Here is a 27262-nt window from a genome sequence, read left to right as displayed (position 1 = left end):
GCCCTTCCCCCCCTATCACCACACACACCCCACCGCCCCGCCGGGCTGGTCCCCAGGACACGGGCTTTGGGCGCGCCAAGTCGCTCTGGCAGCCGCGCTGGCTTCTGTGCAGGGATTGTTTTCGGCTCCGCGGGCCATTATGCGCAGACCCGGCCCAGAATAACACCGGCGCTTCCGCTGGCGGCCGGCTTCCGAGTGGAGATTCTTCAAGGAAGAGCTGGAATTAAGGCGCGAGTCCAGGTGGGAACCTCAGACAACAGGCGGGACTGCAGGTGCTGGGGCCACACTTGCCTCCCCCCAGCCCCGTCACTGTCCACACACCAGCTCACACGGGCACAGAAGGGCTCGCTCAGGTACTTGGAGTCAGGCACGTGTGCAGGGTCACCCCACAACAGCCTCGAGTCTCGCTTGAAGCTACAGCCCTGAGAGAGATCCACAGGGGAGCAGATCTGCTCCTTTCCCCTTTCCCCGGGATCTGGAAGGAAGGCAGAGCGGGAGGCGGGGCCTGGGATGATGAAGTGGGCGTGGTATGAAGGAGGCATGGCCTATAGAGGGGCGGGGTCTTGAAGGAGGCGGGGCCTGAGAAGGAAGTAGTAGGGCATGAGCAGAGGGTTGGAGCCTGGGCAAGCGGCGGGCCGTGGGAAGGAGGCGGGGCCTATCGATATGGGCGGTGCCTGTGGGGATGGGCGGGGTCATCGGGGAGGTGGGCCAGTGGCATCTGGACTCCTTTGTGGGTACTCAGATAACGGGGTGGGGGGAGGCGTGGGGAGTGTGGCAGCTATTCTAATGCTGAGAAAGATGCTGAGGACCCAGGCCAACGCCAGCTGGTGCTTGCAGGAGGGGTCCCTGCTGAGGTGACCTCCCCTCGAAGGGGCCTCCTGCACCCCAGCATCCAGTCTCCTACCACCCACGATGCCTGTCTGCTCCCAGCTGCTGGACCTCGGATGGAATTGCTCAAGGGTCACAGAAAGGGGAGTGGGACTGGGCCCCAAGGCTGGTTCACTCTCGCTGAGGGGTCCTGTTCTCTATATGGATTCTTCCTTTCTGCTGCCTCTGGTTAGTGTGTGCCCTGCGGACAATCCTCAGGGTCAGAGGTGGGTCAAGGGTTAGGGATGGGGCTGGGGTCAAGAGTCAGGGCTGACTCAGTCCTTGGCACTGTACCTGTGTGAGCAGGCTGAATCGTGGTGGCCCCCGGAGACACAAGCATGTTTCTGTAGGTGCCAGAGCTGGAACAGAGGCAGATCAGCTCCCTGGAGACAGGATGGGAATCCCCATATATGAGCCCCCCAACTCTTCCCTGAAATGTCCACCCTAAACTGCCCAGAGTCAGAATCTGAGCCCCGGCCGGTAACAAAGTTGTCTATGTGCAGTGCACCGTGGTGAGCTGGCCCGGGATACACGGTTCAACCAGCGAGAATTTGAGGTGGATTCAGAGGAGCTCTGAGGGGCAGTGGTCCCAGAGGGATTCGTGGCTCAGCCATCCCCCCAGGTCCCTTTTACCTGCTCTGCCCAAAATGGAGGAGTATGCAGACCCTCCAGACCTGCTTAGGCACCCCGCCTTGTTCTCAGGGATCACAGACAGGGTGGGGCATTGACAGGTTAGTTCAGCCCAGGAACCCAAGCACTGACTGATGTCTCCTCCTCTGGGTGGCTGAGAGGGCCTACCACCCGCTCTGGGGGGTTAAGAATCAGCAACCCCCATGGCTCCCAGGTCCCTCAACGTTTGGGTTCATTAAGTCTCTGATGAGGGACCAAGTGGACGCCAACTGGGTAATTGAGGGCACTGGCTGTGGGCACCGGTTGTGCCTATGCAGGGCTTCCTGTCACCCTTGGGGAACCCCAAGCCCATGAGCCCTCACCCTAATAGTAGCCATCCCCTCTAGGCACCTCCTGGCTGCTGTGTCCTTTCTGGAAGGCTCTGTGTTCTGTGCAGCTTGGTTCTGTGCACTGTCTTGGCCCTTGGGCGCCACACTACCATCTGGGCTCAGATGTTTTCTGGAAGGTTCCACCATCCTGGCCCGTAGGTGCTGGCTGACTCCTGTCTGGGCTCAGATCTTTTCTGCTGCCCCGACCATGGGAGACCCAGGTTTCAACCTAGCTGTGGAAACGGAATGTGGAGCATTGCCCTGGGTAGGTGGACACACCAGTGGGTGGAACAGGTCTGAGTGAGCCCTGACCCTGGTTGTTCCACGACACACCAAGACCATCATAGCTTCAGGCTGTCATTTGGGGAGGCTGGGTGGAAGCTCCAGGGAAACTGAGGCAGTCAGGCCCTGCTCCTCTTGGGGGTGCGTGGGTGGGAGACCGAGGTCAGTCTGGAGGCCCCGGAGGCTCCTCCCTGGACACACAGAAAAGTATTTTCCGACTGACTCAAGCGATCTGTTTCCTTCATCAGCAGGGCAGGGGGCAGGGCAGGCTGGAAATGAGCTAGTTGGGGGAGGAAGAGAAGGGAGGTGGGTGAGGGGAGGATGGTGAGGAGAAGCAAGTAACACGGGGCTGGCTGGCACCCAGACCCAGCTGGGCAAGGCAGGGCATGGAGCATGTGTGTACCATACATATGACACATGTGTCAGACCTGCACATATGCACATGTGAATACACACACAGGTTGGTAGTATGTGAATATATTCCACACCACCATGTGCAGGGACCCCTCACATGTGCACATGCAGGCAGCCCATGCCCTGGGTCACAGCATGTACATACACAAGTAGCACACTGCCACCCTCCACAGTTTGTAGCACATGTGATGTACACATGTTGGGCGCAGGGTGTGAACAGAGGCACTAGCTGGCCCAGCACTGGCAGGGAAGCTGCTTTTCCAGGTTTGCTGGAAGCTTCCTTCATCTCCCACCCAAGAGCTGCCAGTGCAGGCGCCTCAGACCTTCCGAATAGGGCAATGGAAAATGGGGGACAGGAGGGGGGCAGAAGGGCCTCACACCCGCTGGGTCAAGGGAGCCTCACACCCTTGCTGGCTCTCTCTGCTGAAGGCCACGTGCACCTCTGTCATCCCGAGCAGTCACAGTGCAGGGCTGTGGTGTTTCCAGGCCCTCCCAGACCCCCAACCTGGCCTGGGTGCCCCCCACGGGTGCTTCACCAGCCCCACATGGTGAATGAAGCTGCCTCCTCAGTGCCCAGAGAAACTTCTGGAATCTAGCCACATACCACAGACATAGCGGTCAGTGTGTGAGGAAACATGGCTGGGTCTGTGCCCTCAACTGTCAGGAGTTGTATCCCCCAGGGACCTCACAAGCACCCCAAGTTTAGATTCCCTGTATGGAGAAACCTCCAGAGCACTGTTCCCCTGGCAGCCCAAGGTTTGGGGTAATGGGCTGGCACAGGCAGGTGTCAGGAGCACTGCCTGGGGCCACACTCACCCGAGGGCATGCAGGGGGTCACCCGGGCCCAGCCCCATGGACAAAAGACCTGGATAGACAGGCAATACTGGGAGCAGCCTGGCAGCCTCAGGCCATGGTTGGAAACTTCTAGAATTTTTTACACACAGGTCCTAAAGTACTGAACCAGGTCTGGAGTCGCCTGAAGGGAGGAACACTCAGAGAAAGAGAACACTGAGGGGAAGGAGCATCCTGAGAGGGATGAGTCCATAAGGAGTACCACCTTGATGGGGAGGAGCATTCTGAGAGGGAGGGGCCCCTGAGGAGGCGCACCCTAATAGGGCAGAACACACACTCACTAGCATCTCTGGTGCCCAGACGTGAGATGGTCAGTGTGGCCCTGTAGAATGGGCCTGACTTCTCAGAGTGATTTCCTGAGTCAAAATGGGAAGAGCTTTAAAAGCTCAATCCTGGTCCCAGGCATGGGGAGTCGGGCTGTGGGGGGGGGGGGGTGTCCCCTGCTACATAGGGTTCACTTTCTGATACTGGGCCTAAACAGTCCCAAGCACTGGGAGTGGAGCACAGGATGGGTTCCCACAGGGCTTTCCAGACAGCAACTCTGCTTGGAGCAGCCTTATTGGAGTCGAAGCCTGAGCTGCTGCTGAGTCATCTCGTCTGCAGCCGCAGATGCGTCTGTTTATTGCTGAACAGTCCCCCCAACATTTCCCAGGAAGGCACAGAGGGGCCACCAGGACCAGCCTGGGACAGGGTGATATAGCTCTTCTCCATATGGGGCTACCTCCTTCCTGTGAACAGAGAACTGAACCCCAAATCTGTATCAGGAAGATCCTGAATTTAGGGATATTTCCAGACAGGATAAGTGACAGTGAGGGGGTGGTGATTATGGTGATGGTAGTAGTGATGGTGGTGGGTGGTGGTGATGGTACGGGGTGAGACAGCAGGGCTGTATAAAAGCACTCCATCAGACATCTTTGGTCCACTTTACCTGGGTGGGGCAGACCCCCCCACATCCCCTGGGCTACAGTCCAGGTCTTGCCCACCACAGCCCTGAGTATCTCGTGTCTCCCACATGCCTCCATCCTCCACTGACAGATCAGGGGGTTCTGGATATGTCTCCAGAAACTTCTGTGGTACCACATGCTGGCCTGGCATGTGCCCAGCTGGCTGTAGACCCAGTGTTCAGGCTTGGGGGCAGAAGCCAGGCCTGTTGGCCCTCAGGACAGGGCCCCTCCTGCCCAGGGGTCTCCTGTGGCCCCTGTATCCTGAGTGTTGACTCAGGGGTCCCTGGGTTATGTGGTGCATAACCCCAGCCCTGAGCACTGGAGGTGGGTGGGGGCTGTGACTCCCTGGGTCTCAGCTACTGTGTGAGCAGATGTGAGAACCCATTGGGGCGCAGAGATGTGTGACAGGGTGTCCTTGGGGCCCACACAGGCCAGCCCCTCTGACAAGCTTTCTGACTGGGGCCAAGGGAGGAAAATAGGGCAGGTGGGAGATTGATTGAGGGGTGGGGGTGACAGGAGACAGGTGATGAGCAAGGGGAGATGTGGGGGGATGAAGGGTGAGGTCCCCACACAGGTGAGTATCATGCCCAAAGGAGATGTGAAGATTAGGGCAGAAGGTGGGGCCATCTCCCCACAGCCAGTTGAGGTCTGAGGGGCTGGGCTGAGCCCAGAGGCAGCTGAAGAGTCTCATCAGAGCAGCTGCACCCCAAGGGTTCTCATTCCCCAGCCCCCTTGTCTGCCAGCCTCACCCTCAACAGTCTACAGTCGCCCGGAGAGATAGCACAGTGGCGTTAGCCTTGCAAGCAGCCGATCCAGGACCAAAAGTGGTTGGTTCGAATCCCGGTGTCCCATATGGTCCCCCGTGCCTGCCAGGAGCTACTTCTGAGCAGACAGCCAGGAGTAACCCCTGAGCATCACCGGGTGTGGCCCAAAAACCAAAGAAAAAAAAGAAAGGCTTTGACTTTGGGCCCGGAGGGATAGCACAGCGGCGTTTGCCTTGCAAGCAGCCGATCCAGGACCAAAGGTGGTTGGTTCGAATTCCGGTGTCCCATATGGTCCCCCGTGCCTGCCAGGAGCTATTTCTGAGCAGACAGCCAGGAGTAACCCCTGAGCACCGCGGGGTGTGGCCCAAAAACAAAAAACAACAACAACAACAACAACAAAAAAAAAACAGTCTACAGTCACCTCCCAACCCAACTGCCAAGGGCCATCAGCCCTGTAAGTTCCCATGGGAGGCATTTGCCTGTCTAGAGCCCTTAGGGAAGCTCTGAAGAGTGTTCTGAGCTGGGCCCGGGTTGCCTGCCCTGCTGAGGAGGTGGAGTCTGGCCCTGGGCTGCCTGGGCAAGAAGGGCGGGAGTGGGGGAGTAGAGGAGTGGAATTCAGGATGTCAGGCTCGGTGTGTTTGGGGTGATGCTGCCAGCAGCGTCTGAGTGACTGTGGATGGCCCTGGTTCACATAGCAAGAAAAACAAGCTCCTGTATGGAGAGAGAGTGGGAGTGGAGGAAATTCCACACATTACAGGGGGGCTGTCATGATGGGCCCCTTCCTCCCAGCCCATCCAGATGATGACAGGACAGCAGCCTGGAAAAGTCTCTCTCGGCTCCTGGGAAATGGAAGCCATCTCAGCTGAGCTGTATACAGTAGGCACAATGGCTGCCCTGAGTCCTGCCATGAGAGCAGGCACTTGACCAATGGGGCCCCAGCCAGGTGGTCATGAGGTAAGGATCTCCCTCGGCCCTCAGTCCCAAACTTCTATGCCCAGCTGCTTCCTGGAGTCTGTCTCTTGCCTCCTGCCTGCCCCTGCTTCCCCACTACAGAAAGGGGGGGGGGGGGCTCAGCAAACAGACATCATGAAGTAGACCAAAAGGACCAGCATCATACTTAGAAGCTGAAAAGCTACTTTTAAGTATCTGTGATGGTGCAAGTCTACCACCCACTTGCCACCCACCATCCATCTACTGTCCATCTATCCACCATCCATCCATCCACCCATCCACTCACCCACCCACCATCTGTCTACCATCCACCATCCATCCGTCTATTCATCCACCACCTCTCTGTGAAATAAATCCCCATGGTTTGTGAGATCACTCCACGTTCCATGTTTCTACCTCCAGGCAGACAGGTCTGATGTAGGTAAAGTAACTGCAAAGAATTAATAAACCAAGCCAGTCAAGAAGGAATTATGGAGTCAGCGGCATTTTTACTTCATGGTATCTCTGAGCACACCAAGCCAAAACTGACCTTTCTTTATTAACCCATACAAAATTCACCAGAATGGGGAGAGAGGCAAGCGATCTAGATGGGCTTTTACATATCAAAGGGCTAGGTGAAATGGAAAGAGGAAATTGGGGGAAAGCCTTGTTTTGAATTAATAGCTGGGTGTCATCTTATAAGCTATCCATCCATCCTTCTACTATCCATCCATTCATCCATGCATGCATCCACAATCCATCATCCACCTACCATCTATCTGCACGTCTTTTCCAAACAGAGATGTTGTGAGGACGGAGCCCAGGATAAATGCACTGTGCAGGCACCCAGGTTGGGTGGGCTGCACACATGTGGGCCTCGACATGGGCAGGTGCTGCCTCTGAGCCCAGCAGGAGCCCCCTGGACCTAAGGCCATGTGTTGGGGGGTCTTGTCACCCCTGTGTGCAATCAGATTCCTTCAGAGTCTCAGCCTCACACACATTCCACTGGGATATGGGGGATAAACTTGCCGGAAGCTCCTTCCATGGTTCAGGACATTCCAAAGTGAAAACAGCCGCGTCCCAGATGCCCCCCTTCCAGCTCCCTCTCCCCTACAACCTTCTTTCTTTGCAACACAGTGACCCTCCAAGAATGGAGCCAGCATCCACACAGGACACAGGAGGCTCTGGGAAACTGGAAGCCAAGCTGGGATGTGTGGACGGTGCCCAGGACCTCTGCTGGCCTAGAGGGCAGGCCGCACCATTCAGGGCCTCAGCCTGAATCCATCTGGAGAGGGGGCGAAAACACTCCAGAGCCTCTTCTGTCCCGGCTACTCAGGCTCATGTGCCTGCAGGCCACCAACCCCGAAATGCCCTAAGTGTTCAGAGAGAAGTTGCTGGGTGTTGGCTGTCATCCCACAAAAACGACTCCTTCTAACCAGGAGTCTCTGATGAGGGTCTCTGTCCCCATCTCAGGGTCCGACATCTTTACTTAAAAGGGGTCTGAGGGCTGGAAAGAGAGTACAGGGCAGATGCATGCTAGATACATGGGAACTTCCAGGTTCAACCTTGGCACTGACCAGACCTACAGCACCACTGGGAGTAACCCCAAAGCTCAGAGCTGAAAGAAGCCTCTGAGTACGGCTAGATGTGTTCCCAGTACCACTGCATATAAAGTACTCAGAATTTAGTATTCAGACACGAGTTGTTATTGGTCGTCGTCCCTTAGGGGCTGATGCCTCCTTTTTCAATGTGTCCAGCTATGAACATAACCTGGGAGTGACCACACACACCGAAGAATCTGAGTCACAATGGGGAAAGGCCACACAGCATGCCCATTCTCCACCATCAGACACTCAGAGTCTGGGACTAAAGGGCCTATGTAGATGATTCCCTGGTGTCGGGGCTCGCAGGTGGGTGGTGGCCCAAGGCCCCTGGGTACGGACAGCTGCCAGGTCTCTGGAAGACGGGTCCTTGCACAACAGGAAGTGGTCTGCGCAAGTAGATGGCTTCTGATCAGGAAGAGCATCAGATAAATATTTACAGGTCTGGATGAAAGGCAGCACCAGGTCAGAGGAAATCAGGCCTCGTGGGGATCGACCGGCGGTGCCCGCCAGGTCTCCTGCTCCCTCCCTTTCCTGGGGACATTGCAGTGAGGTGAACACCATGTTCCAAAACCCGCACATCCACCAAGGTTCTGAAGAAGTGGGGCCCACACATGCCTCTCACACTCAGACACCCTATTTCTCTGCTTTCAGCACAGTGACCTGGCCAAGAAGTGGAGTCTAGGGATTGTGACCAACAGTGCGTCTGGGTTGGGCCCGATGAAATCTCCAAGATAGTCACTGTTCCACCCAGCAAGGCGGGCCCTGGAATGGGGCTCTGACAGCTGTCTAGGAGCTCTCTGGTACAGATGATTATAGACCAGTGTGGCCATTTTCTAAGGAGGAAATGGAGCCCCAGGAGAGAATATAGGGGAGGCCAGATGCTCTACTTTAGCCATATCTGGCCTGGGGCCTGGGACTGTCTCAGAAAAGTCCTCCCAGGTGCTCACCTGCCCTCTCCCTCCTGCCTGTGGCTGGCAGGGATATAGCTGGGGGGCACAGTGTTGTGGCTCAGTATCTGCCAGGAGACTGTCCTGCCTGCCAGGAGATAAGCCAGGGCTTGGACAGCGGCGGCCTTTTCCATGAAAATGTACCCCGGAAGCCTCGGGGGCCCTGGCAGGGGTCAGAATGATGGGGGTCCATGAAGTGCCAGGAGAGGCCAGGAGAGGACACATAGCTGCAGTGCAAGGGTGCAGGGTTGGCAGCCCTCAAGGTCCACCTGTGATGTGAGCCACTGTTTCCAGGGCTGGGAGGCCAGTCAGTCAAAGTGGAGACGAATGAAAGGCTATGCTATCTGACTTCATACTAGAGTGTGAAGAGTCGACAGTGATCCACTGTATACATGACCCAGGGAGATTCACACTGTGTGCATGACTCAGAGATTCACACTGTTACACAAGTCAGAGAGTCATGCTGTGTACATGACCCAGAGATTCACACTGCCATATACACTATTGATTTGAACATGCTCTTGTATGATAATGAAAGTCATATCCAGCCTGAACAGCTGCTTCTCAAATCTCCATCAAGAGGGGGTCCCTGCTCATAAAATCCTTCACAACTCTCACAAGCAGGTCCCAGCATCTTCTTTTGCCCCCATTTTGGTGCTGAGATACCACCCTATCTCTCCCTCATTCTGGACCAAAGCTCCACTGGCCTTGCCTGTCTCCTGGGTGAGAGTGGGTCCTGTCTCCACCAATATCTATTGCAGTTCCTGGCACCAGTTGGCTGCCATGGAAGTGTCAGTGATGGGAGAAGCAGGGAAAGGGGAGGTGGGAAACAGAGACTCAGGGCATTCTCTGGCTCGGGACCCCACTGTGCCACTGATCCCATGCACTGGCCATGACAGGAGCCCGCATGTTCCAAGGGCACGAGTCTCCTCTCAGCCAGCTGCTCTGGGGGTGGCGGCGGACCCAGGATCTATTCACATCCCCTTTGGAACAAGTAGATTTCTTCTGTGTTTAGACCAGAGAATAAACAGAGTCCCCCATCAAAGACAGCGCCAGGCCTGGAGACAATCAGGCACGTTTTCCTGGCTGCTGTCCTGCTGGACCTGGAACTGGGCCGGGCAGTGGCTGCCAGCAGATTCCACAGAGGAACAAAGCTCACACCCGGGCCCAAGAAGCACATGGCATCCAGAGCCGTGGCGGCCCTGCAGTCGGGGCCCAGCCTTCACTCTGCACAGCACTGTGGCACATGCCAGAGGAAAAGTGCTGGGGGCCAGCCCTGCCCTTCCACCTGGTACAGGGCAGGGTATAAGACAGGGTTCTGGGCCCACCTGGCACAAGCATCTCCACAAGTAACTCTGTGTCCATGACTGGTACCCCTCTCCCAACTTCCACCTAGCTCACCTGGATGGGAGGGGTCTCTGGTTGCTAATAAAGGGGGTTGCCTCAGGAGTAAGAGGAGAGTCAGAAGATTCAGAAAGGGATTCAGGAAAAAACCTTAGTTGAGGTAGGGAGCATGGAGATATCAGAGTGAGGATTAAATGCAGGGCAGCTTAAGGGGCTGCTTAAAAGGTTAGCCTAGGGGCCGGAGAGATAGCATGGAAGTAAGGCGTTTGCCTTTCATGCAGGAGGTCATCAGTTCGAATCCCGGTGTCCCATATGGTCCCCCGTGCCTGCCAGGAGCAATTTCTGAGCCTGGAGCCAGGAATAACCCCTGAGCACTGCCGGGTGTGACCCAAAAACCACACACACACACACACACACACACACACACACACACACACACACACACACACACACAAAGGTTAGCCTAAAAGCCATACATGGTGGCTAGGGCATATTATTAATAAAAGCTTCATGTCTCCTGACTTCTCCTGACTGCTGCGGGTCATTTCCTCGTCACTACCCTGAACCCGCAGACCCGCCAGCTGGAAGGGGATGCAGGCGCCCGGGCTGGCTGAGAAGGGCCTCACCATTCATCCAACCATCATCCAGCACCATCCAGGACTCTTTATTAATTTAATTAATTCTACACATGTCCTTAACTCTGGACAGAACAAATGGCCCTGTGGTACATTCAGAAATCAGAGGGGGACCAGAGCAGTAAGGCATCTGCCTTGCCTGTGCTAGCCTAGGACGGACCACAGTTCGATCCCCTGGCATCCCATATGGTTCCCGAGCCAGGAGCGATTTCATAGCCAGGATTCACATAGCCAGGAGTAACCTCTGAGAGTCACTGGGTGTGGCCCCAAAAAAACAAAACAAAGTCAGAGGAAGTGCCCTGGACTGAAGTACAAAGAACTAAAGCTCATAAGCATGGCTGTAGAGGACACAAATGGCTGGACCACACACATAACTATAGCTCACAGGCAGACTACTGGATCATAAGCACAACTGTGGCTCATAGGTATGGTTGTACCTCACAGACATGGTGTCCCTCACAGTGTTACAGACACGGTATATACAGACATGGCATCATTCATAGACATGGTTCACAAGACATGAAATCCCTCACAGACATTTTTTTTGTCCCTCATAGACAAAGTGTTCCTCACACTGTGCCCCTCAGACATGGTGGTTTTGATAGACAGGGCCATGCTCTCAGCACAAATCCTGAAACATTGAAACTCTGGAGGAAACAGGGCAAGTTCTCCCTGACAAGGTGGAGTTGGGCTCCTGGGCAGAAGACATACCATGTGCCAGCTCAGCAGAATAGCATCCGAAGCCCATTTGATCAAGAGCACAGACAGGAAAGTGGGGCACAGAGGACTCAGCAGGCAGTTGGAAAGCTCTGGACAGAGCCCCTTGCTTCCCAGTCACAGGAACCATCCTCCCCTCCTACCCACTTCCTTCTCAGGCACCAGGGACAAAAGCGTCCCAAGGACCTGGACTTAGGGGTGTCAGTGACTTAGGGGTCCTGCTGTGACAAGCAGTGCAGTGATGGAGCACAGGGCACACCAGGGCGGCCCCAGAGCAGTTTTCAGGGTGGCTCTGGCTGAGCCCAGGCCTAGCCCTGCCTATGCTTGGGGAGCCAGGATGGGGGGGGTGCGTGGGACAAGGGCCCAAGGCCACTGACTGGGCAGTTGGGTTCAGCTATTTAGGGCTTTGGGGTCTCTTGGAGAAGGAAAGGCAGGCAGGTCACATTTGTTCCTTGAGAAACTTGGGACCATGTAGTCCCTCTGTGAGGGACTGGGATGTTCTGGGGCCCTGGGGTCCTTTGGGTCCTGTGTGGAGTCCAGAGTGCCTGTCACAGGGACAGGAGGACAGTCATTGACCAAAAGTTGCAGAGCTGGGATGGGCAGGACAGAGGCTCAGAGATGGGCCTTCAGGAAGTGGTGCCTTCACAATGTGCGTGTTTAGATGCAGCCTGTGCTGGCATCGGAAGCTCTTCCACTGGCCACAAGCATCCAGACTTCACGCCCAGGGCCAGCATGAAGCCCCCCAGAAGCCTCCATGTTGAATAGTAAGAGTATGGGCGGGGGTGGGTGGGTGATCCTTGAGAATGCACCCGCCAGGACCATGGTTGCTTTAGCCCAGGCAGAGCTGTGATTGCTCTACAATGCACTGACTTCAGAGCTTCCCTTGGAGGGACCCAAAGGAAGCACAACACCCCGCCAAGCACTGCCAGATACACTGGGGTTGCTCAGAGGGGCTGACTGGGACGCTGCTTTCTTGCAGGCTCCGCCTGCCTGGCACTTGGCCTGGCCAGTGCACGGGCTGAGGACGTGGCCTGCTGGCCACACGCGCGCACATACACACAGGCATACACATATGCATTCAAGCTGACTAGGAGCCCCTTTCAGCTTGTGCTCAGCCTGAAGAAGCGACAGTGTATCCCCAAACGATCTAGCCAATCCCACCAGTCAGACATCACCATTACTATTGGACCCCACACCCCAGCAAGGCTCAGGGACCCTCTGGAAGTTTCATCAGCTCCCATGATGGCCCCCCCACGTAGTGACCCATTGATCCCGCTCGGTCAGTGACGCCCCCATGCCATGAGCTCACATCCTAAAACCTTCTTTCCAGCTGTTCTAGCCACTCCCTCTTGGGGGCCTCTATTCAGGACCCAGGTTCTGTTCTTGAAACCAAGCTGTCATTTGAAGGGTGGAGGTGGGAGACCCCAGCACCATGAGACCCCATCCCAAATGTGGGAGACCCCAAAACCATGAAAACCTGTTTCCTAGCCTGTTCCCCACTCCTCAAGCCTGTGAATGGGAGGGGTCACCCAGGCTCTCGCTCATCCATCTGGGCTAGGCTGACAGTGCATCCCGTCCTCCCTTCTCTGCCCCTACCTTGATATAGCTGCCCCTGGCTCTGGGGATGGGGCTGCTTATGGGGATCAGTCTTTTGAGGTATCTGAAGTGTATGCTCCAGAAGCATGGATAGCACTGCTGTTTCAGGGACAACGGTGCAGCTATATGGGACGCAGTGGATGCTTGAGAGGTAGTACTCCAGCCCTGCTTCGTGGACCACACAGACCAGTCTAGCAAACCCTGGCAAACCCTCTACAGCAATATCACAGTGGGGGAGTGTATTTGCCTTGCATGTGGCCAACCCGGGTTTGATCTTGGCATCCCATAGGGTCTCCAAAGCCTGCCAGGAGTGATTCCTAAGAACAGAGTAAGAAGTAACCCATGAGCACTGTCAGGTGTGGCCCCTCAAAAAACTGGGGGCTCTGGGGGACCGAGAGAATATGGTTCAGACCCAGACCCAGGAAAGTTCCAGATCCCTGAGACCACCTAGCAATCCTGAGGTGCATACAAAGGAGCCACCGAGGCCCCTATCCCAGGAACCCAACATGACTTGTTCTGGCCTTGCCAAGTCTGCTGGATTCTGTGGGGACCATGTGTCTACCTGACCCATTGGCCCTTGTGTCCTCGGCGACTTCTGAGACTCAGCCTGCTCTGCTCCTCGCTTTTGCCTCAGCTGGGAAGTCTCAAGTTCCAGGCAGGCCACGGTTCCTTCTCCCCTGCCACACTTAACCCTGCTGTTGCCTGGCCACAGGGATCCTGAGGAAACCCTGTTGTGTGGAGGCACCTAGATCTGGTGCCTGGCTCTCCTGCCTGCCCTGCGCTGATGCTGCCAGGGGCTGGATACACAGTGGCATCTTTACATTCTGTTCCCACACTCAACGGCAGAGTGGTCCCTGCTTCAGGCCTGTGGGAGCATGGCTCTCATCCTCTGGGGCCCACAGATGTGGTTGACCCCAGGGAGAGGCTCGAAAGGAGCCAAGGCAGGGCTGCTGCAGCAGGGAGAAGCCTGCAACACTGTTTGGAGACCAGAAGCCAGAGGCAGCCATTGAGGCAAGTTTGAGTAACACTCTGGCCCCACTTCCTCAAGACCTGCTGCCACTGCGCCAGCCAGAGGAAGAGGCAAACACCTCTCACACAGTATCTCACACTCCACACCTCACACCTCAAACCCACATCTTAAACCCCACACCCCATGCCTCACACCACACACTCCTCACATCACACGCCTCACACATCAAACTCATATCTCATACCCAACACCCCACACCTCACACCCATGCCTCACAACTCATCTCACACCTCACCCACACCTCTCACCTAACACCCCACACCTCACACCCCACACCTAATTCCCAACACCCCACACCTCACATCACCTACCTTATATTCCTCACACCCATACTCCACACCTCACACTCTATACCCCATATCTCACACCACATTAGTGTGACCAAGAGGTGATGCCTGTGTCAAGCTGGCCTGAGTCCAGGGCTCAGGAGTCTGCAAACATGGTGCCTCCTACTCTTCTTGGCTTTCTCTCATGTCTCCAGCTCTCTCACTCTGTCTTTAAGGTCTGGCTCACAAAGGATGTTTCAAGAGTTTGGGAGCAAGGGGGACCCAAGGGCATGTGTCCACCATCAGTCAAGCACCTGGACGTGTCCTAGAGGCCCCACAGCTGCTGAGCTCCTGGGCCTATGTCATAGGTTGTGGGATACCCAGATTCTACTTTTTCATTTTGTGTTCTGGACCAAATGGTGTCAGCTATCCCCATTGCCCGCCCAGTGCTGGGATCTTGCTGGCCACCAAAATCCATGCTGGTGTGTGTGACCGACTTGCCCAAAACATTGCACAGGAGATTAGAAAATGACTAAAACCCTTACTGTAGTTTTGGTGCTGCCACTGTCAGGCCAGCATTTAGGTCTCATTTCCCTTCACCACTGCTGCCTCCCTAATGTGTGACCTGCTGTGTAACCCCAAGGTTCTCATGCCACTCCCCTTTCTTACCTTGCAGACAGCTGGCTGAGGTCACCTGTCTGTCTTCCCTCTGACTGACTTCACGAACCCCCCAGCTCTGACCAAATGGCACCAATAGCAAGATTCCATCTTCCCCGAGCAGCGTCCTCCTGAGCAGCATCCACAGCATCCAGACCTGAGCTTGCTTTTGCATCTGTCCTTGTTAGCCATCTGGGCCATGTCTCAGATGGTTCTGGCCACTGTGCTCAATGCTCGAGTGAGCACAGCTGTGCACGCGTCTCTACAGATGAATGTTTCTGTCACTGGTCAGTGCCAAAAAGTGACAAGAGCTGGGCCATACAGAAGCTCTAGTCCAAGGTCTGGAGGAATCTCCAGCCTGTATTCCTTTTCCCTTAAACCAGTGCTGAGGGTTACTTTGTCTTGAGCCCCATTATTCTCAAGGGTGTGAAGGTCTCTGTTGGGGTTCCCACTTCCCTGATGGAGAAGCTCTTTTTTTACCAGCTGCTGGTTGTGCCTATAGACTCTTTACGGAAACATCTATTTCTGTCTCTCCCCTTTTCCTGTTGGGGATCTACCTTGCTCCTGAACCTTGGTTTGTTGGTTTTCAGGGGAAGTTATACCCAACTGCTCAGAGATTGGTGGTGCACTGCATGAGATGATGGGGATTGAACTTGAATTTATTGCCTTACCTGCTGCTACACTCATTTCGGCCCTGAAAACTATTTTTTCCCTTTTTTTGGGCTTTTAGGCCACACCCAGCAATACTCAGGGGTTACTCTTGGCTCTGCACTCAGAAATTACTCCTGGCAGGCTCAGAGATCCTATGGGATGCTGGGGATCAACCCGGGTCCACTGCATGTATAAAAGTCCTAACTACTGTGCTATCACTCTGGCACCCTGAGAACTATTTTTTTTTTTTTTTTTTTGGTTTTTGGGCACACCCAGTGATGCTCAGGGGTTACTCCTGGCTATGCGCTCAGAAGTCGCTCCTGGCTTGGGGGACCATATGGGACACCGGGGGATCGAACCGAGGTCCGTCCTAGGCTAGCGCAGGCAAGGCAGGCACCTTACGTCTAGCGCCACCGCCCAGCCCATGAGAACTATTTTCAATGGAATCATTTAAGAGCTCTTTACTTTTGAGTTTGCTGAATATTGTGATAAAACAGGTTTTTTGCATGTTGATTTTATGGCTTGCTATTTTGCTGTTCATTTACTGTACTGGTTCTGAGAGCTTTGTGGGTTTTTTTTTGAGAGAATGAGGGGACCACATCTGGCGGTGTTCAGGGCTTACTCCTGGTTCTGTGCTCAGGGATCACTCCTGATCAGGGTTGGGGGACCACATATAGTGCCAGGGCTTTAATCAGAGTCAGAAGTGCCCCTACAGCTGTACCATCTCTCTGACCTGTATCTAAGAAGTTGTCAGCAGACTCCTTAGGGTCTCCTATGTACATCATGTCATCTGCTAGTGAACACTGAACTTGTCCAATTTGGATGCCTTTTACTTGCCTGATGGCTATGGTGAGGGCCCCCCCCCTCCCAGATTACACTGAACATGAGTATACAAGTTGGCATCCCGGTCATCACACTCAGGGTTTCCAATTTCTCAGTTGGCACGATGCTTACTGTGGGCCTGCTGTGAGTGGCCATTTCTGTCTGGAGGTACATCCTCTTTATCCCGATTTAATTGAGGTTTTGATCACAGAAGGGTTTGAATCTTGTCAAAAATCTTCCTGAAGATCACATTCTCTCCCTTTGCTGCAGAGTGGTACTCAACTGATTTCCACATCTTAGAATAAATTGTAGGACCCTGAAGTATTAAATTAATAAAAGACCTAGATTGAGGTGGATGATGGTGGATGGGTGGTGAAGCCTTTCTTGGCCTGCCTAGGTGCCTGCAGATTCTTTGGCCTTGTGCGTAGAGAGTTGAGGATAAAAGCGAGGAAATAATCCACAAGCAGTCAATAGAAGTCAGGAGACATGAAGCTTTATTAATAAGGCCCTAGCCACCATGTGTGTATCTTACACGGCTTCTAAACTAACCTTTTAAGCAGGATCCTAAGCTGCCCTGCATCTATTCCTGTCTTTGTCTCTATATTCTGCTTCCTGCTCCTGAGGCTTCTCCTGCTGAATTTTCCTTACATCCATCAGGCAACTCATTACCTTCCATAGACCCCTCCCAGATGTAGGCTGGTCTGACCATCAGGTAAGATTAGCATTTAGTCTAGGGAGGGGTAACAGGACCCTTCAGAACATACTGTTAGATTTGGTTTACTAGGATTAGGGGCTAAATTGCACCAATATTCATCAAGGGTATTGGTCTGTAATTTACTTTCTTAGTAATTCTGTTTTAGGTCAAGCCACTATTGGCTACATCAAAGCTGTCGGAAAGGATCCCCATGGCCTGAATGTTTGGAACAGCTCAGTATTTTCAGACAATAAGCTCTCCTGGCAGGCTTGGCAGAATTCACTTGCTAACCTGTCTAAGTTTTTGTTGTCAAGGAGAATTTTAGTTACTTTTCAATGTCCTGACTGACAAGTGTGATGCGAGTTTCCACTTCCTCCTGATTCCATCATGGAAGGCTTGATTCTAAGGATGAACTCATTTCTTCTGGGCTTTCCAGCTCAGTGACAGTTTTTCACAGCAACCTCTTCTAACATTTCATGTTTCTTTACATCTACCAGAATTTCCTCCCTTTATCTCTGATCTATTGGTCTCTTCTCTGTTTTCCCCTGTGAGTTTCGCCAAGGGTTTGTCAATCCTATTTGTTCTTTCAAGGAGAAGTCTTCTGCATTCTTTCACTTTGTGTATGGAGAACAAAGTGAGAAGCGGTTCTGTGGGGGTAAGGGAGGCTCTGGGCCTGGGCAGGGCCCTGGGGTGCCTTTGAGCGACGCACAGGTTGTTGGGAATGAGCTGGAAGCTGCTATGGCCATAAATACATTTTATTTCATTAAAAACGAGCACTGACAGCATTGAGAGCATTCGCCAGTAAAGTGGTGAACGGTTTTCTATTACTGTCACTGTCATCGCCAATACCTAAGTTCATCACACCCAAAGCTCACGCAAGAGGCTTCGGACACTCAACTTTTTTTTTTCACTTTTCTTTTTTGTTATAAACACCATAGCAAATTAAAAAAAAAAAAAAGCCGTGGAAACAGAGAAAATATCTGAGTTCTTGATTTTCTGCACGTGCAGTGCAGCACTGTCCCGTCTGCGCCCTACAGATGGCTCAGAGGCAGGCCCTGGGGGCGTGACTGTCACCTCCCTGCTCAGCACCTGAGCCAGGTGGGCCCCATGGATAGGCCCTCAGCACCCAGAAGGGCTTGTGCCACAGCAAGGGAGTGTCACGGGAGCTTGGCAGGAGTCGGCGCCCAGTGGGCAGTTGGTCCTCACTGGATCTGGATGGCACCATGTTCTAGCTGCATCTCGGGAGGGAGGGTAGGCTGCAGCGCCTCGGCTGTCTGAGGGGAGAGGAAACACTGTCAAGTTGACCCCTAGGGCTCCTGACCTCAACCCCACTTTGGGAAGAGATTCACAGGGTCCTCTGCCCACAGAGTGTGACAAATGAGGCTAATGGGACCTGCCACAGCCTGAGAAATCTCAGGCTCTGTAGTACAAGGCCCTAGGTTCAAGCCTGGCCCCGAGCCATCCAGCAGCACCTCTCTGGAAGCTACCACTCTGGTTTCACTACATATTACAGACTTGGGGTTATAGCCACACAGGGGCCACAAAAATGGCTAATTACCATGTATATATGGGGAGGGAGGGTTCTGTGTGACGGTGTGGCAATGCAGAGGTATACACTCATTCTGAGGTTATGGGGGTTTTAGGGTTATGGGGTTACACCCACCTGGGCTGCAGCTGTGTGGTCGGTCACGGGTGCCAGCTGCACATACTGCACCTGGATATCGCTCCCCTGTAGAGGGGACCCATCCACTCCAGTGGCTGTGGCGTCTGAAGAGGCCACGGCGATCAGCTGGGCACCCTGCAGCACCTGGAGGAGAAGAGACCTGTTAGTATGGGAGGAGGGAGACACAATTGGTCCACTCCACCCCAACAGCACAAGGGAGACAGGGGACATGCTTGGTGCACTCTGTCCCATCACAGCACAAAGCTGGTCTCAGTCACTGACAAGTGACACCACACTGCAGGACAGTCTGGCAGGAAGAACTGCTGGACCAGGAACGGCTGTTCAGGATGAGGAGCTGGGGGTAGGAGGTGGGGTGACCCAGGGTAGAGGGATAGGGGACAGAGATGTGGGGGCAGAGCCTGCCCTGATTCTGGGAAGCACCCCACTCCTGACAGGACCAATCCCAAGGATGCGTGTGCACCATGTGACCCCTTGCAGGTTTTGCCTGCAGCTCTGGCCATGAGCATGTCAGAGTCTAACAACCCATACCCCAGACCCAGATGGACATGGAAGCTTGTGCTCCAGCTTCTCCATGGGCACCGACCCCCACCAAGTCTCGTCAGGCCAGGCCAGTCTCAGGTCCTGTGGGCACCCCAAGCCCTCGCTTCTGAGCTGGTAGGAAAACCCAGTAGGGTCTGCTCGGGAAAGGTGCCCACACAGGGACAGAGTCCTGTGCTAGCTTTGCTATTCCAGCTACAATAGGGACCTGCCGGAGGAATGTTCAAGGAGGGAATATGAACACACTCATGGTCCTTACCCAAACCCCACATACATACACGGATCTAAAAGCCCTCCCCACACCCCAGCATATACAATCCCCAAATACATGCATACTCACCCCACTCATATATGCACTCAACCCACACATACTCCCTACACAGATCTAGCACACACGTACAACTCCCCTTTTCCTATGGACTCCCCACACATTTTATGAAATGACTTTAGGTGAAGACACAGGAAGGGGCTCAATGCCTCAGAGGTGAAGATCATCAGTGCCACAAGGGCCCCAAAGTGCTATCCCTGGGATTGGTACAGCCACAGTCCCCTGCTTCCCACATGCACTGCAGGTATATGCAGGCAAGTACAGGCATGTACATGTACCACACATAATTTCCCACACGGAGAGGCTCCAGGCATTCGAGTGAGCTGACACATCACCCAACAGTCCAACTCCTCATCTGACAGTCCCTGAACATCTCCAATAGTCCCAAGTCTCCTCACCCAACAGTCCCCTGAATGTCTCCTCACATCTCGGTTGCCATAGCCCGGGGAGCTCAATGCACTCTGAGGCCCTGAAACCTCTGGGGCAACATGGCCAAGGCTGAATGGGTGCCAGCTTCATCTTTCTGTCTCTGCCTAAACCCATGTGACCAAACAGACCATGGATGCAGTGGTTCTGCCCTTTCCCAGGCTTGCACAGGCACCACTAACACTAGGCCCAGCCTGCAGTGCTCTGGGACTTCTCTCTCTTCTACCCTTGCAAACTGCCCCTTACCTACCCTTTCCCAGATCCTCACAAGGGGACCAAAGCGGCACCGACACCTCACTGGGGAGGATGGGAGAAGGAATGGCTGAGCCGCCCAAGAACTGACCATTCGTTTCGTGTCATGTTGGTGCTGGAGGCTCCAAATACAGCAACAGCAAAGACAGCCTTGGACATTGTTGGTGGGACCCAGAATGACAGCACAGTACGGATGGAGTTTGACTAGGATGTGGCCAATCTGGGTTCAATGCCCCACATCCTATAGGGTTCCCTGAGAATGTAAGGAGTAACTTCTGAGCACAGAGCTAGGAGTAACCCCTGAGCACTGCCGAGCGTTGCTCAAAAAATAATAAGAAACCCCTGGTGCCACTGAAAGTGTCTGTGTGCTGATGATGGTGAGCTGGTCCAGGAACAGTGGCGACCACAGGGGCAGTGACAATGCAGAGAACCAGAGCTGGTTTGGCCCTTCCAGAATCTGGATCTATCCCAAAGTCATCTCCTATCCCTGGTGGGGAAGATCCATTGGTGTTCCAGTCCTGAGAGCTGTTGGCTTCCCTCACAGGGATGTTGCGCTGACTGGGACAGGAGACAGAAGTGCCTGGCTCCTCACGGAGCTCCGAAGCTTGGTGCCATCCGTCACTGTCCCGTATTGTGGCACTCACAGGACCCGTAAGGGAAGGCCCACTTTTATTTTTTTTATTTTTGGGTCACACCCGGCAGTGCACAGGGGTTACTCCTGGCTTCATGCTCAGAAATTGCTCCTGGCAGGCTCGGGGGACATATGGGATGCTGGGATTCGAACCAATGACCTTCTGCATGAAGGGCAAATGCCTTACCTCCATGCTCTCCCTCCAGCCCCTGGAAAACTCACTCTTGAGGCTTAAATTCTGATTCTTTTTTTTTTTTTTTTGGGCCACACCTGGTAATGCTCAGGAGTTACTCCTGGCTGTCTGCTCAGAAATAGCTCCTGGCAGGCACAGGGGACCATATGGGACACCAGGATTCGAACCAACCTTAGGTCCTGGATCGGCTGCTTGCAAGGCAAACACCGCTGTGCTATCTCTCTGCATCTGGTTTTTCTTTTCTTTTCTTTTTTTTTTTTTTTTTTTTGGTTTTTTGGGTCACACCCGGCGTGCTCAGGGGTTACTCCTGGCTGTCTGCTCAGAAATAGCTCCCGGCAGGCACGGGGGACCATATGGGACACCGGGATTCGAACCAACCACCTTTGGTCCTGGATTGGCTGCTTGTAAGGCAAACGCCGCTGTGCTATCTCTCCGGGCCCATCTGGTTTTTCAAGCAGCATTTTTTGTTTGTTTTTGGGTTACTTCTGGCTCTATGCTCAGAAATCGCTCCTGGCAGACTCGGGGACCATATGGGATGCCGGGATTCGAACCACTGACCTTCTGCATGCAAGGCAAACACTTTACCTCCATGCTATCTCTCCGTCCCCCTCAAGCAGCATTTCTAGACGTCGCAACCCTCACTCATGGTCACAATATGGCCCAGTGAGTGTCTAAGCTCCACACACTCCAGACAGGTGAGCAGGCCCCCAGATGGTGTGAGCAGGATCTAGACAGCACAAGCAGCTTTTTTTTGTTTTTTGTTTTTGTTTTTGGGTCACACCCGGCAGTGCTCAGGGATTATTCCTGGCTATCTGCTCAGAAATAGCTCCTGGCAGGCACGGGGGACCATATGGGACACCGGGATTCGAACCAACCACCTTTGGTCCTGGATCGGCTGCTTGCAAGACAAACGCCGCTGTGCTATCTCTCCGGGCCCCACAAGCAGCCTTTTGAAGCTCTTCTCTCTGTGCCTCAGAAACAGGAGCTGCTGCCAATGCCCCAGATCCCCAACATTGGCCACCATGAACCAGGACAGCCACTGTGCCCTCAGGAGTCTTTAGCTTCTGTGAGATTTCTTGTGGCCCAATTGAAGCCATAGCACCCTGATGAGGCCCCAAAGGCTGTCCCCTGGTTGCCCACACACACTTTCTTGCTCCAACAGGCCTCTGAAGCTTTGCTGCCTGGGATCACAAAACTCCTGCCCTGCTTCTCTTCAGCATCTTCCCACGATCTCTCAAGACAAGAGGAAAAGCATTTACTTTTGAAGACTATTTTATTTGGAGAATCCTCTGGGGATTCTTATCTGGCTGTTGAATACAAGGGACTAAGGATGTAGCATTGCTCAAGCTACCCCAGTGGCTGCACCAGACAATGCCGAGACCCACCTAGTCCAAGGGAGGCAAACAGGTTCATGTACAGCCAAGGCCTCCGCCTTGTGCTCTCTGTGGTTCTTTTTTCTGTTTGTTTGTTTTTAGTTTTTGGGCCACACCCACCCGGCGGTGCTCAGGGGTTACTCCTGGCTGTCTGCTCAGAAAGCTCCTGGCAGGCACGGGGGACCATATGGGACACCGGGATTCGAACCAACTACCTTTGGTCCTGGATTGGCTGCTTGCAAGGCAAACACTGCTGTGCTATCTCTCCGGGCCCCCTCTCTGTGGTTCTTATAGCAGAAACACATCTCTAGAGCAGTCCAGGCCGCTGTTAACTCCCTTATAAGCTGTTCTTGGCTCCAGGCAGCAGCCCAGACCCTGGTGACATACTAGAGTCAAGGCCCGGTTAGTGTGGCCATTAGGTCCACATGCTGGCTGCATCACCCAATGGGCATGAGGATGGCCATATGTCTCGCTGCAAACATATGCAGACTCATACCAGAGAGCTGTCCCCTGTTGTCTTAAATAAATAAAGATGGATTTGGATGGAGATGGATGGTGACATACACCAGGTCCCAAACTCGGGACAGGTCTCTCAACATTTTAAGATGCGTCATGCTCAGAATCTTCCGGAATCCATACCAAGCTGAGAGCACAGTGAGAATGTAGATACAGCTGCCTCTTGTGAGGTCCGGCACTACCTCAGAGCAGAAAGCAATGAAGGCCTGTATGGCCTCCAGGTTGATCTCAAGTGAAACTAGTGAGTGCTGTTCAGCCCTGAGACTGCCCTGTCCCCACCCCAGACTATTGGTTGCTCGCCAAAACCTGGCTTAGACCCTGTGTTGACCCCCTAGCACAGTCCCCCCATATGCAGTCACCCACACTCCCAGCCCCTGTGTTCAGGCTGGGGACTAAAATGCACTTCTGATAGGCCCCTACATAGAGAGCTTGATCCCCAATGGGCAGATGCTAGAGTTGGAGATGCCAGGACACAGGCTGGGATTCAGAAGGATGGCTGCTCAGCCTATGCCCATGTAGGCAGTGACCAGGAAAGGAGGGAAGCAGGTGCAGTGGCACCAAGGACTCCACCCTAGTGCCCTAGTGGGGCTGGCGCTTCAAGCCTGGGCTCCTCCCTGGACACACCTCTCCTTGCTTGTCTGCTTCCTGCTCATCTGATTCCCCTCTGGTGAAGCCTGTGTTCTCTACTGAACGTGGTTCCCTCTTCTCTCCCCTTATATCTATCTTTTTGCTTTTGCTTTTGCACCACACCTGTTGACGCTCATGGATTACTCCTGGCTCTGCGCTCAGGAATCACTCTTGAAAGGCTCAGGGGACCCTATGAGATGCCAGGGATTGAACCTAGGTTGGCCATGTGCAAGGCAAACACCCTCTCTGCTGTGCTATTGCTCTGAAACCCTCTTATACCTTTCTAAATCAGCCAGTCCAGGGAGGGAGGGAATCACACGATGACAGGCAGAAATGAGGTGCTTGGACCCAGTATTGGCGGTCACACTTTGGCCATGCTCCAAGCCCTTCTGGCTTCCCCAGGCAGTTTTGCCACATGGCTGAGAGCCCTGACTGCTCTCAGGTACCTTTCAAAGCACAGGCTCCCACTGGCACATGTGGTTGTGCAATCCAAGGCTTCCAGCTCTGAGGGAGACAACCCACTGGCCAAATGTCCCTCTGCTTCCAAGTCCGAGGATAAAGGCCCCTAAGCATGAAGAATAGCAGAGGGATGTGCACAGGATGTTTTAAGGAGGAGCAAGCACTTGGTTTAGGGGATCAGGCCTGTTACCTTGGTACTGATTTAGTTCTAGATTCGTGACTCATGAAAGAAGGGAGACAGACCCTCCAGACTGTCCCCCTATACAAAGGTTACAAATATCTCTTTAATACAGACTTTCTTTCTTCCAAAAGACAAGAAAACACCAACCTCCAATTGGAGAGTCATTTCCCTCCCTCTGGGCAGGTGACCTCAGGTGAAGCCAAGGCCCCAGAGCCAAGAGTTGGGGCTCAGACTTCAGGGACTGTCACTCTCACTCTCTAGGTCATAGCTCAGGTAAAGGCAGTGGTTCGACTATGACACTGATGAAACACGCATGAGGTAGAAGCGGCCTCCTAAGATACTGCCATGCATAAGCATGGACCCAATAGCATCCAGGAAACAGGTACTGGAGGCTGGTGCCCCGCTGCTCAGAGTGGGCTCAACTCTCTCCCTGGCTGTTCACTCCCTCCCAGGGCATTGCCACATCCACCAGTCCAGCGGGAGACCACAGCATGCCAGGAAGAAGCGAAGACAGGTGAGCGCTTACCTGCCCATCCTGGCCAACGTGGTGGATCTGCAGGTTGCCCTGTAGGAACAAATGAAACAGGGAAGAGGGTACTTGAGAACAGGAGCCTCTCAAAACTGCTGGCCTCATTCTGGAAGGTTCCAGCCCCAACAGCAGGAAACCCAAAGAGGAAGAAGATTGAGGGCTGTCCCAGAACCACCTGCCCACCACTCACCTCACTGTCCTGCGTGATCTGTACCTGCTCCCCCTGCGGCACCTGGGCGATGTGGAGGTGACCCTGGGGGATCCGCGGGGACAGGACATGAAGAAGCATCAGTGGGAAATCAAAACCAGGGGAAATAAGAAGCACTTTGCAACACCAACTCCCCTGAAGAGGCTCCAACATGGGGCCTGGGAACTGGAGCAGCACTTTGGACCCATGTGTGGGTGGGTGAGTGAGTGCGCACAGGTGGATGTGAGCACATAGGTGTATATGGGTGGGTGTGAGCACGAGTGCATGGGTGAGCATGAGTGTATGTAAGGTGAAGTTAGGTACAGGTGTTCCTTCAAGTTCCTTTTTCCCTAACCTCTTCTTTTTATATGTAAAAGCCCACTGGGTAGTTGCTTTTTTTTTTTTGGTTTTTGGTTTCGGGTCACACCTGCAGCACTCAGGGGTCTCTCCTGGCTTTACACTCAGAAATTGCCCCTGGCAGGCTCGGGGGTCCTGAGCCATATGGGATGCCAGGATTCAAACCACCGTCCTTCTGCAAGCAAGGCAAACACCCTAACTCCATGCTATCTCTCTGGCCCCTGGGTAGTTGCTTTTGTATCTGACTTGACCTCCCTGGATTTAGGAGTTGGTTTGAATAAAGGGATCTGGCTTTTGGGGGAGGGAAGAGAGAAGAGAGGAGAGGAGGAGAGAGGAGGGGAAGGGAGAGGAGGAGAGAGGAGAAGAAGGGAAGGGAGGTGAGAGGAGAGGAAAAGGAAGGGAAGGGGAGAGATGGGAGGGGAGAGGAAAAGGAAGGGGAGGGGAAAGGGGAGGGGAGGGGAGAAGAGAGGAAAAGAGAGGGGAAGGGAGGGGAGGCGAGAGGAGAGAAGAGGAAAAGGGAGAGGAGGGGAGAGAAAAAGGGAGGGGAGGAGAGGGGAGAGGAGAGGGGAGAAGAGAGGAAAAGAGGGGGGAAGGGAGAGGAGGAGAGAGAAAGGGAGGGGAGGGGAGAGGAAGGGAAGGGAGAGGAGAGGAGAAGAAAGGAGAGGAGAGCAGAGGAGGGGAGGGGAGGGAAGGGGAGAAAGGAGAGAAGAGAGGGATCACGGAGAAAACAGAGACGTGGCAGAGAGAGCTGACTCCAATGAAAATCTTTTCTGACTGCTTGGTATCATTTCTCTGCTGCTACTCTGCTTCATCAGATCCATCCACCTAAGGGGTTAGAAACATGGTGCCTGGGGCAGTCTCACCAACTTGTGGAATTTTATTATTTTACAAGTGTACATGGGTGGGTGAGTGCACAGGTAGGTGTGAGCATGTGTGCAGGTGGGTGTGAGCACAAGTGAGTGTGCAAGGACGAGTGTGAGCAGGCAAAGGTATGTGGGTTTGAGTGAGTACATGGGTGGGTATGAATGAATATGCAAGGGTTTGTGTGAGCAGGTGAGTGCACAGGTGGGTGTGAGTAGGTGAGCAAGTGTGCATGGATGGGTGCAGGCAATAAGCGAGCATGCATAGGTAGGTGTGAGCAGGTACGTGCACCTAAGTGCATGGGTATGAGTGAGCGTACAAGGGTGTGAGCAGGTGAATGAGAGGTGTGGGCTGGTGAAAGAGTACATGGGTGGATGTGAGCAGAACGAGTATGCATGGATAGGTGTGGGTAGGCGAGGGCATAGGTGGGAATAAGCTTGTGCATGTGAGGGAGGATGATTGGAGCAAGCATGAGAGGAAGAATGGGTGCACACATGCGACTTGTCTACATCTGTGTAAGCACGTGTATAAATAAATGTACATGCCTTTGTGGTACCAGTCTGAGTGCGTGGTAGTAAGTATGTGTGAGTGAGTGAACCAACAAGTATGTGAAGGTACATGTGTGTATGGGTACCAACATGTGAGCATGCATGTGACTATGCATTCGGGTGTGTGTGTGAACAAGTATGTATAATGGCATGTATGTGCAAGCACGCAGGTATAAGCATGTATGCGCAAGTGTATATGTGAGCATACAAGTATATAAGTATATGTGAGTGTGGAGCAAGTGTGAGTGCTAGTGTCATGTGCGCAGGTAAGCAAGTGTGTGTGCTAGTGTTGTAATGCAGTGTGCCTGTACAGAAAGGTGAGAATAAAGGACAGTGGGAAGGAGATAACAAGAATCCCAGACTGAGGCTGGACAGATAGCACAGCGGTAGGGCGTTTGCCTTGTACACAACAAACCCAGAACAGACCGTGGTTCAATTCCTGGCACCCCATATGATCCCCCAAGCCTGCAGGAGCGATTTCTGAGTGCAGAGCCAGGAATAACCCCTGAGCTAGGGGTGTGACCCAAAATAAAAAGCAAACAAACAAAAGAATCCCAGA

The 27262-nt window shown here is 53.7% G+C and overlaps 1 protein-coding gene across 1 annotated transcript in view; it reads right to left on the bottom strand.

Annotated features, from left to right (window-relative positions):
* Nucleotides 1–17748: 17748 nt before the first annotated feature.
* BANP (BTG3 associated nuclear protein) overlaps nt 17749–27262 on the bottom strand; it is a 35803-nt gene continuing 26289 nt past the window's right edge. Inside the window, exons 10-13 of the mRNA XM_049786750.1 lie at nt 24941–25003; nt 24748–24786; nt 18678–18821; nt 17749–18288 (exon numbers count right to left, since the gene is read on the bottom strand). Of these exons, the coding sequence (XP_049642707.1) occupies nt 18217–18288; nt 18678–18821; nt 24748–24786; nt 24941–25003 (318 nt within the window). The 3' untranslated portion in view covers nt 17749–18216. The remainder of the gene's footprint in view (nt 18289–18677; nt 18822–24747; nt 24787–24940; nt 25004–27262) is intronic.

Source organism: Suncus etruscus, chromosome 14, assembly GCF_024139225.1.
Source record: "Suncus etruscus isolate mSunEtr1 chromosome 14, mSunEtr1.pri.cur, whole genome shotgun sequence".
NCBI lineage: Eukaryota > Metazoa > Chordata > Mammalia > Eulipotyphla > Soricidae > Suncus > Suncus etruscus.
The sequence above is the reverse complement of the archived record's forward strand: the minus strand, read 5'-3'. Positions and strand labels throughout refer to the sequence as shown.